The sequence below is a fragment of the Lutjanus erythropterus genome, chromosome 9 (genome assembly GCF_056507025.1).
Source record: "Lutjanus erythropterus isolate fLutEry1 chromosome 9, fLutEry1.hap2, whole genome shotgun sequence".
Classification (NCBI taxonomy): domain Eukaryota; kingdom Metazoa; phylum Chordata; class Actinopteri; order Lutjaniformes; family Lutjanidae; genus Lutjanus; species Lutjanus erythropterus.
Window position 1 is genome coordinate 33,495,842 of NC_139325.1, and position 11,585 is coordinate 33,507,426.

General features: G+C 40.0%; 1 protein-coding gene across 2 annotated transcripts; it reads right to left on the reverse strand.

Moving 5' to 3' along the window:
* Nucleotides 1–896: 896 nt before the first annotated feature.
* tubb5 (tubulin, beta 5) lies at nucleotides 897–7,389 on the reverse strand. Of its 2 annotated transcripts, none has more exons than XM_084727211.1 (5): nucleotides 7,232–7,389; nucleotides 3,799–3,907; nucleotides 2,338–2,445; nucleotides 1,997–2,241; nucleotides 897–1,877 (listed from the first exon to the last, which is right to left on the reverse strand). In XM_084727211.1, the coding sequence occupies exons 1-5, from the start codon at nucleotides 7,286–7,288 to the stop codon at nucleotides 1,065–1,067; spliced, it is 1,332 nt and encodes a 443-aa protein (XP_084583337.1). In that variant the 5' UTR covers nucleotides 7,289–7,389; the 3' UTR covers nucleotides 897–1,064. The 2 variants fall into 2 exon arrangements, with proteins under 2 accessions (XP_084583337.1, XP_084583336.1); XM_084727210.1 differs by having other exon boundaries at nucleotides 2,338–2,448.
* Between the last annotated feature and the right edge of the window lie 4,196 nt (nucleotides 7,390–11,585).

The following is an 11,585-nucleotide window of genomic DNA, read 5'->3' on the forward strand; positions in this document are numbered from 1 at the left end:
TTCGCCCATATAAAGCATGTCTGCACTGAGATTGCTGGAGTTTGTGTAACTGATTTACAGCTTAATGCTTATGGAACAGACATTAAACCTACTTATCCATGCATGACACAGCTATTTTTTTTATAGATGCAGGAAACAGCACGAGTGTACCAGTAGCCTTCACCACAGAACCTGCTGACCTCGACACTACTCGACATTACTCCATCTCCCTTTACACTGTTTTGAAATGTGATTGGAATTTAAAGGCTGAGTTGCAGGTGATGTTTTAATCAGACAATAAGAGTAATTTGTAGAGGTGCACAGACGCCATTATTTCTATCTATTCAATTGACAACGTAATTGTTCTCTGTATCTGTATTCAGATAGAAAAGGCATGGCTGTGGTTTATACCAGAGGTCATGTTAAATGAGAAAATGTTCTGTTTTCTAACCTAATGTTTATTGGCAATGCAATCACTGTGCCTTCGAAGCATCAAGTTGATTTAATATTGACTTATAATTAATTATGGAATATATTTCCACATCCACTTGCTGTACTTTTCATTCCTTTTTTTAAATTCACCTAAGTTTTATGACCTGTCCCTCAACCTGCAATCTTAAATTGCAATTATCCTGCGTTCATGTTTCTTGATGTTAATCTTATTGCAGTTCACAGTATTTTAATATTAGAATATAAAAAATAAGTACTTGTGTAAAAATGCACTTAGATAAAGGTGGCAAATAACACTATTAACATTACTGCATTACATTATGGAAATAAGCTTTTTCCTTAATAATAACAAGCATATTCAAATAGTAAAAATATTTTTCCATCACATTATAGGTGGTTTCCTGAATAACGTATTTGTATTTGCGTCCCTCATCATTATATGAAAGCATTAATGAAACGCAAACAAGTTTTCATTTGACAACTTTATTTGCAGTGACTTACAAGGGATATCTAATGTATGCGAAAGTTTGATTCTAGCAATGACACTATGTTTGTTCTTCGGTTACTTTTGTGGTTGCTCCTTTTTCATTATTTTTCATCGTGGCGTTGATGTCTTGACCTTCACATCTTCATCTTCAAGCATCGTCTTCGGCCTCCTCCTCGAACTCGCCCTCCTCCTCGGCGGTGGCGTCCTGGTACTGCTGGTACTCGGACACCAGGTCGTTCATATTGCTCTCTGCCTCAGTGAACTCCATCTCATCCATACCTTCACCCGTGTACCAGTGCAAGAAGGCCTTACGACGGAACATGGCTGTGAACTGCTCAGAGATGCGCTTGAACAGCTCCTGGATGGCTGTGCTGTTGCCGATGAAGGTGACGGCCATCTTGAGGCCACGGGGTGGAATGTCACAGACGGCGGTCTTGACGTTGTTGGGGATCCATTCGACGAAGTAGCTGCTGTTTTTGTTCTGGACGTTGAGCATCTGCTCGTCAACCTCCTTCATGGACATGCGGCCACGGAACACGGCGGCGACGGTCAGGTAGCGGCCGTGGCGTGGGTCGCAGGCAGCCATCATGTTCTTGGCGTCGAACACCTGCTGGGTGAGCTCGGGGACTGTGAGGGCGCGGTACTGCTGGCTGCCTCTGCTGGTCAGGGGAGCGAAGCCGGGCATGAAGAAGTGCAGACGGGGGAAAGGCACCATGTTGACGGCCAGTTTGCGGAGATCGGCGTTGAGCTGACCGGGGAAGCGCAGGCAGGTGGTGACTCCGCTCATGGTGGCGGACACCAGGTGGTTAAGGTCTCCGTAGGTGGGTGTGGTCAGTTTCAGAGTGCGGAAGCAGATGTCGTACAGGGCCTCGTTGTCGATGCAGTAGGTTTCATCTGTGTTCTCAACGAGCTGGTGGACCGACAGGGTGGCGTTGTACGGCTCAACCACTGTGTCTGAAACCTGAGGACAGAAAACAGAATCTCTTTTGAGTCTCATGATCTCAAGAGGATCAAACCTGAGGCAAAAGAAGCTAAAATTAAAACTCAAAATTCTCATGCTCCATCACAAGGGAACATTACCTTGGGGGAAGGCACCACACTGAAGGTGTTCATGATACGGTCGGGGTACTCCTCGCGGATCTTGCTGATGAGCAGGGTGCCCATACCGGATCCAGTTCCACCACCGAGAGAGTGAGTGAGCTGGAAGCCCTGCAGGCAGTCGCAGCTCTCTGACTCTTTGCGGACCACATCCAGGACTGAGTCGACCAGCTCAGCTCCCTCTGTGTAGTGACCTTTGGCCCAGTTGTTTCCAGCACCACTCTGACCTGGAGGGGAAAGAAATGACACACAGGTGAGCCACTGTTCATAAAAGGGTTTACTCATTCAGTAACGTGAGAAGAGTACGGCTTTATTCCACCCACCAAACACAAAGTTGTCGGGCCTGAAGATCTGCCCGAAGGGTCCAGACCTCACAGAGTCCATGGTGCCAGGCTCCAAGTCCACCAGAATGGCTCGAGGTACATATTTACCTCCTCCGCAAGAAAGAGAACGAGAGAATAAAGGGAGAAGAGAAGAAGGAGAGAAAAAAAAACATACCCACTCAATAATGCAAGAAACCACAGTGTTGGATGTTACACAGGATATAGACTGTGTGAAAAAAAACACGAAAAATGTCTTAAAACTACTACAAGGAGTTTTTAACTGGTTCTTTAAAAGTTAAAAAATGATTACTGATGCCTAATGACCTACATAAGCCGACAAGCCCATCCGCAAGGCTTCTTAATGGCTACCACCGTGACAGATTCTCTGTGAAATCAGATGAAACGAGTCTGTTTACATCTTCCCACATCAGCCAGTTCAAATGAAGCAGGAGATTTTTCTTTCCATATGTTAGTTTTGGTGCTACAGTTTGTGGTTACGGCAGTGGAAACGCCACTGCTTTTGTCCACAGGGGCCTCCAGCATCAACAAAATATGGAATTTCCTTGTAGTAGCTTTGAAGAAGGAAAGCAGAAGCACTGGAAGTTAAAAGGAAAAATGAATCTTGTACAAACAAAATATGCCGTACACATCAGATTTATCATTTAACAAAGAACATTTTTTCATGTGGTCGTTTTTCTTTTCTTTTTAACATCTTGATAAGTATTGTACCATGGATGTTTTAATTGTAATGTGATCGGACCTTGAGTTTTTGGCAGTTACATCCATAATTTATGATCAGTCCCTCCAGGATTTTCTGGCCTAAAATGCCTCATCTCACAGCAGCTTTTTTAAAACAACTGTCGTGCATGTTGCAATGCTTTCATGTTTGTAGACTTTTTTTGCAAGTTCAAGTGAACATTTAACAAAAAAGGTTGCTTTTTTGTACAAGTCATTGAAATTCAAAGCTAAACTGTTCCAGTGAGAATAAAAAAACACACTCCGTTCTGAGAGTTCTAATTAACTTTACCAAAAAGGCTCAGGATTAGAACGATTCTAACAAAATATAATTTATTTGTAAATGACGACGTGCGCCTGGAGGGGATTTCAGTGCAAAGCAAAATATTTAACTGAGCTCAATGTCAGACAAAACAGCAATTATGAACTATAAAAGTGCACAAAGCATTGGCTGCAATTTCAGGTGGAACAACAGCTCCAGTAATTGGTCAAATTTGTGGAAAAGTCGTGGCGATTAGACAAAACTGCGTGACAAAGTTTGTGCAGAATTCACAGGGATTGGTTGAATTTGTGTCAACTGTGGCAACATCACAACTTCCTGAATGGACTGTATAATGTGAGAAAATCCATGCATGACAGGAGACACAAGAAACATGTGAATGGACATATCCCGACATAATGAAGCCTTTATCTCTGTCAGGATGAGATGTTAGAGAAGCAGCTGACCTGTGGCTTCATTATAGTAGACGCTGATCCTGTCCAGCTGCAGGTCACTGTCTCCGTGGTAAGTCCCTGTGGGATCGATGCCGTGCTCATCGCTGATCACTTCCCAGAACTGCAGACACAAAATGGAAGGTATCACATGACAGTTACTTGCAAAAGAAAGTACGCATCTATCCATTAGCAGTGCGGTTTTATGGGACTGGGGACTTTAAACGAGGAAAACAGCAGTGGGTTTGCATTTTTGGATTCTGGTGAAAATGACAGCATTTTTTCCCCTTTCACTCAGCCATATCTTCACCCATTTAATACAATGCAGCTGTTAATATTTCCATAGTCATCGTCTGAGTGATGACTTAGCAGAATGTGGCTCTTTCAGATGTGAAATGCAAAGGAGGGAGTACAAAGGAGCTACACATCACTCCACGGGCAAGACTGAGAATAAACTCCACTTGCAGGCTGTCACACCACACTGAAGACGCTGATTGTCTTCAGATCTGTATTCATGTCTTGTTCTCTCTGTACAGATCACACTCAGAGCGTGTATGCATTAAATCCCAGAAGCGGGTGTGACTGTTGCATACGCAGGCATCCATTTGCATGCACATATATTTGTGATGTCTTCCAACTGAGGCTTTTTTGTCATACAGACTGTGATTTTCTGCTAACAGCAGCATAGGAGGATTTGGAGTAATCTGGATAAGCAGGCTGTATTGCAGCTCAGTACTTAAGAGATTGGGAGTCAGCTGTGGTTTAAGTATCATGACATTTAAATAAGACCACGTAAAACAAAAAATGACCAAGTGACCTTAATACGAGGAAGGTCCGAACGGGACAAAAGGGAGAACAAAGGGTCGAGAAAGTGCGACCAAAAGAGTGAGGAACTGACAAGATAGTTGAGAGCGAGGCGATAGATGGCTGTCAGTAAAGACTGAAAATACTCATAGTGAAAGAATGAGGACAATAAGCAGGGAAGCAATGCCACACCCTGACCTAATTCACCACAATGCAGCCCTTCAGCAGTTCTGTCAATCATATCCACTGGACATCAGAGTCAATGAGTCCTGGGGGAATGGAAACAAATGGAGATCCTCACTGCCAGGACACCAGCAGTCATTTACCACCATACTGGTCAGACACAGACACAAATGTTAAAATCCAATTGTGCAGGCCAGTCGCTTCTTTTGAACACCTTTTCAGAATTTTTCATGAATAGTTTCAGTTTCTGCTTTACTTGTTTTCATTCTGTAATTTCTTTTGTTTTTTATGCTTTTTGAAAATCATTTTGTAACTTGTTTTTTTAAGTGTGATATGAATGACGTGATTATTATTATACATGTTTAGCATTTAAAATTTTTAAAAATCTAAAAATAAAGTCAGAGTTGGGCACAAATAAATCAAAAGTATCTTGTTACAATTTATAAATACTCACTCCTCAAATGTATCAAAATAAAAGACTGATATGGAAAATGTATTTAAATAAATAAAAAGAAATCTATAATTTAAAAGTACAAAAATAAATTCCATATAAACTGATATATCGCATTTTTAAGACATGTAGTAGCCTCAGTATGGGTCTGATCTGTATTAGTGATTTTGTATTGTTTGTGTTTTAACTTTTGTATATCTTTTGGGTGTGGTTTTCGTATGTGCTTACGCCTTTATGAGTTTCCATCCACACCTTACACATACTTTTATATATTTCCTCCATGTGTTTTTCTTTTTGTATTCGTGTGTGCAAAACAAATAAACTCAAATGGACCAATAGCTAAGAATTCTCGTTTAAAAACACAGAAATCATCAGTTAAACAAATTATCAGTAATACATGATGTGATGTCAAAGACCTCTATGTCATCAAGCTGGCCTCTATTGCTTAGAATAAAATGACGTAATGCATTTTAAGATTTTCAAAAACAGGTTCTTATTCTTCTTATTTTTAGTGCCACGCAAAATACGCCAGTTAGTCAGGTGTAATTAAATACACCTTAGATACATTTAATTGAAATACTGCCCTTCTCCTTAAAAAATTGTAAGAAATGTGTATATATATAATGGTTATATGTTGTGTAAATTTCCTGCAGCTAGTCTTCCAAGATATTGGCAGCGTTTGCACATTAAGTCAATTGAGAACCCAATGACTTCACCCACTGTGCATCAGCTGTTTCCTCCATTCCTCCCCCACCCTACACCCTAATTTGGTTTGGGGGAGAGGAAAGACTATTGATTACAAAGACAGTCCCCTCGTTTCCTGGACATTTAAATCTCTGTCAGCAGCAGAGGAGCATCCCTACGATAATGATGTGTCCTACAATATATGACGGGCCATTGTTAACGTGGTCTCCGGACTGTATTCCAGTGTCCCAGTTAAACATACGCTGTCTGTGACAAATGATCAGTTGTAAAAAACAAAGACGGAGGGATAATAATGGGCCAAGGAGGCATGTAGTGGAGCAGACTGCAATTGTTACTGTAAGGCTGGGTGGGAGGGTGATGTATTGTACATGTGAGGCAATGAGACTAAAGAGTCATATGTACCAAATTATATAGAAATTGACAAAATCAAGTATGTGAGTGCATTTAAAATGGTGATTTCTGTCATAAAATGCACATTTTCGGTCTTTATTTCAAAGGAGCAGTTCTTTCTTTCACCAATTATCCATGCCACACCCTTTCCACAGCTCCCCTGCCTCTTTCTCACCAGCTGAAACAGCAGTCTGCATCTACTGCCTGCAGAAATAAAATCTAATCAATATCTACTATTGATCCATCTGTCATTTGAGGGTGGGGGAAGGGGGAGGGAGAAAAAAAATATATATATAACTAGGCCTCCTTTCCCTGCCCAGCTCCCCACTCATTGTCTGGAATAACCAGCCATATCTGCCTGTGCAAGACAAAGAAACCAGAGGACACTGACTGAAGGGCTCTGACAAGTGAAGAATAGACTGATCTTTTTTTTTCTTTCTTTTCCTCCAGACAATGTCTTCTTGAGGTCAGCTGGATCCACGCTGCTGAGACGCAGACACGCCCGGTGGTGCGCGAACAAAACCCCGTCGAGACACAAGAGCCCCCGTTATACCGTTATATCGATGAGAGAGAGACGGAGCTCCACACCCACCCACCCACCACCAGTTACCGCAGTGCACAAGATTGAGACAGAAAAGCACAAAAATACACATCAACAGTTGGCTTTTACTATTTATGAGCCACATTTTAGGATTTATTGTGCGTTTTAATGTATAAAAAAAAAAAGCATGAAATGAATCATTTTTATTTATGCACAAACAGACAAAAGGAGGCTTTGTGTTAATGAGCTGCATAAAGATTTAAAAGGATAATGAGCACAATCTGCATAATGAGTATTTTGGGCGTTTTTATAAATGAGAGGAAACGTTAATTTGCAAATAAATCAGTAATTTATCAATAAGTATATTTCCTTACCTTGGCACCGATCTGGTTACCGCACTGGCCGGCCTGGATGTGCACGATTTCCCTCATAATGGATGCGAAAGTTTAACAGCGACGAGCGGAAAAGCGTTACTTTAAGTGAGCGAGGAGGCGACCGCAGACTGGTGTGGCGGACAATGCATTTATAATGTTGGAGCGATTCCAGAACGAGGCTGGGGCCGGGGGAGGGGGCGTGGCCAGACCCGGACTCCAGCTGCTGCGGCGCGCGGATTGGCTGAGACGGTTGACCCAGGAGCAGGGAGTAGAGGAGGAGGAGGAGGAAGAGGAGGAGGGGCACTGCTGCAGATCGGGGAGGAGAAATTAGATACAGAGATTGACCAGAATTTTACCAGCTGCTGTCCAGAATAAAACACCACAGTATAAAATGTATCACAGCTTTTTTTTCTTCTTTTGTTTGTTTCAGGTATTAGAAGACAATGATTAATAAGGAGTTTTAAATTACCCCTCTTACTGTAACCCCCCCCCTCCCTGCAGAGCAGACAGATCTATGAGACAGATGGCAGGAATTTCAGTTTCAGGCCTCAGACTAGGTGGGGTCAGTCAGTTCAAGCTGCTCTCCTCAGGATGATTTGGCGATATGAGGGAATATCTGCAGGTTACATGTTAATACTCTCACCATAAGGTCCATTTAGTGGCTGTTATGGAGCTTTTTTATCATATTACATCATCTTGATGATTAATTAAAGGGCTCTGGTGCATTGTATATGGATGATCTTGCAAAAAAGTGTTAGACTGGATGTATGATGGAGGATACTGTCTCCTTATAGTCTGCAGACAGATACTGTATACAATTCAGCTGATCTTATTAGTCAGTATTGGCTTATTGCAGGTACGTTCTATATAGGTATTGACATATATGTTGTCTTATATGTGCATTATTTTTTTGGACATAAAATAATGAACATTACTTGCAGGGGTGTGGCTTTGCTGCTGCTCACCATTGTTTGTTTGAGATTTTAGGTCATAAATCATAGACTTAAAGATGCCACAATGAGTTTTAACCGGTTATAAAACAGTCCAAATGTATTACTGATGTCGCCATTTCTGTTATATGAGTTACTATAATTCCTGTCATCGGGTTGGATTCTCCTTTAAATCAGATGAAACAAGTCTGTGTTTGCATTTTCCCAGGCAGAGTTGTAGTGAGATGCATGTTAGCCAGTTAAAAAGAGATTTTGTTTGGATATTTTTTGATGTAATGTTTTGAGATTATTGCAATGGAACCACTGGTTTTGTCCACAGAGGCCTCCAAAATATTAAATGTAAAAGTAAAAAAAAAGGTTAAAAAAGAAATAAATAAAGAAAAGAAAGTAGTAGCTTTAAGAAACGTTCTAAGATTGTGTCGGTGGCAAGTAAAATAATTGGCAAACACAAAAAGCCTCTGACCCAGCTTTTTACAGACAGGATGAGGAAGACGGCGAGGAGCATCATGGCAGATAGCTCCCACTTTCTCTTTAGTCAGTTTAAGCCTTAAAGGGATAGTTCACCCACAAATGAAAATGCAGTCAGTGTTATTATTCAGTCATTCCATTTTCCTGTGAAACTGCAGCAGTGTTTTGTGGACTAAAAAAAACTGAACCCAACCTTCAGTCAGAATGAGTTAGTAGATAGTGACTGAATTGTCATTTCTGGTTGAACTATCCCTTTAAAGCTCAACAAGGCACTGCAGAGTCCCTCTGGCAAATAAAAATTTATTTCAGAAGCCCTTTGCCTCAAGTGCTAAATATTCACTCTTTCATCATTTTTCTTGATAAGCTGAATTCTATTTGTGTGTTTTTTTGTTTTTTTTTTATTTATACATATTTTAAAATAACAGGGACGATTCACTGTTTTAGTGACCTGCTATCATTTTGGACAATATAGTTTATTGGTTATTGTACACTATGCTATCTTTATTACACACAAACACATATGACTTGATGGATCATTGTGATATTGGCTGATATATCAATATTGGACTTTATGGCAGAGCAACTGTTAAATGTGGCGACCAAATTAAAATATGTGGGTCACATCACCAGGAATGATCTAATGGGATGATGACGACACGTAGCGAACTGCATTCATAAGCCAATATGCCGGCATGCAAGTGTCATATGTGTGCAGCTGTTAAAAAACAGGCCTTTAAAAAGCCTGCGCTGCCCTGCACTCTGCGCAGCCCACTTGTGCTGCAGTTTTAGTGGTTAACCTCACTTTGCTTTTAATGATGCATGTAGAATCTTGCTCAAGCTCCAAAGATGGAAAAGTGCAAGTCATGTTTGTGATGAGTAATGCTCCCACCTTATATGATGAATCAAGCTATGTTATGTGTAAATTTCTGTATTTAACTTATTAATTGAAAAATGTAACCATCATGGCCTTAACTGAACATACGCAAAATGACAAAAAGTCCCCTTCTTGTTTTTGGAAACACTCGTACAAATCTGCGTACATCTTTTAATCGCTGAACTGCAATGACTGTATTTCTATATGTGTGTAATTTATTGTTTTTATGTTGATGTGGACGTATGTGTCTGAAATAAAGTTAAAAATTGCGGCCGCAGTAATGAAACTGCACTGCAGCTGATGTGAAACGGTGTACACAAGCACCTTGTGACAAATTTCAGATAAATTAGACAATAAAGTGAAATCAAACGAAACCTTCATTTGAAAAGGGACTTTGAACAGTTGTCATGGAAATGTTTTTCTAGGTATTTCAAGGGCTTCCCTTCTATGTTGGCTTAAAAGCGAATGTTCGCCTTGAAAACAGTATCTGAGAAAAAAAAATTAATCATTTTGAATAGAAGAGCTAGTTCTGTAGTCTTCTTCTGTGGTTTGTCTGTGGGTGTGTATCCGTTTAGTCAGAACAACCTGAAGATCACGTGATCAGAATATCAAGGGCCAGTTTCACAAAAATAGACTTTGACGATGGCTTAGATATAACATGGTCAGACTTCAGATAGATGTTTAAATTCATCTGTTACACAAAGCAGGTTAGTTCCTGATTATCTTAAGTAGGACTGCAGTACAATGAATTCTGGGTAAGTTAAGACATTTTTCAAGATTTAAAAAATGGCCAACCGAGTGACTGCATCTAACCGCTCAGCTCGTTTACCCCAGCAGAAAATACATGTTCATTAGTAGAATTCAACAATTGCAAGGATGTTTTATTTTGAAAGTTTAGTAAAGAGTGTAACAATACAAAAAAAAAAAAAAAAAAAATATATATATATATATATATATATATATATATATATATACATATATATATGGAGAAAAATTGCAGTGACAGTCAACAGTGTTAATCCCACTGCTGAAAGGAGGATTCAAGGATTCAAAGGCTTTATTGTCATATGCAAAAGTTCTTTCTTACCATTCTTATTTTACCACGTCTCTGCCTGGTGCCGTCAATTATTCTATTTACAAATATACTAAAAAAAACTTCAGTTAAAATAAATAAAAAGAGAACAAAAAGGAAAGAAAAGAAAAACATCAAAGGATTTCCTAAAAGACGCAAACGTATGATATCTTTATTCATAACAATGTTAACAAACCACAAATTATGAGCCATGCTTTCATCTTTTCTGTTGTTGAGTGCTGCTGATCAGTTGGTGCCACTGACTGTTGCCATGGTAACATGGGACTTAAGCCTGAGTCAGCCTGGCGGTAAGGTGTCTAATATTTTTGGGCTTACAGTCAGTCAGTCTTTATTTTTGTTAAATTGTCTGATTTTAAATAGACTAATCTATGAGCAAAATTAAGACGAGTCTAAAATATCTTTGTGAAACCAGCAAATGTCATAATGTTGATACAGTCAGATTACTGCTAACAAGGTCTCCTGTAGTGATGGAGGAGGACTCAGGAAATGACCTCATTCATCTCTGACTAAAAGAAATGGACAAAAAATGAGGAGGACACAATCTTTGTTGCAGGAGCAAATGCGCGCACACACACACACACACACACACACACACACAGAAACACAAACACACCTGTGGTAAACACGAGCCTGGGTTTGATGGCTGACGTCTGCTCATAGAGGTCAGGGTGAGCGAACCAGGCTGCTGCTCCCAGCTCCCATTGGACAGACAGCGAGGAAAATCAGGGGCAAATCCACATGTCTCTAAAATAATCAGATTAGAGTTTTAACAGCGGATTACAGAACATGAACTAAACTCTGCTGCTGGAGGATTTTATTTTATGTAAAATAGTCTAGTCAGGTTCAAAAATTCATGTTAAAATTACTTCAACTAAATGTATATCTTACTTAATTTATTTTCTAAATAGAAGAAGTCATTGAGAAGAACCTGGGATGTAAAGAAAGCATGTATAAATCTGTGTTGTATTT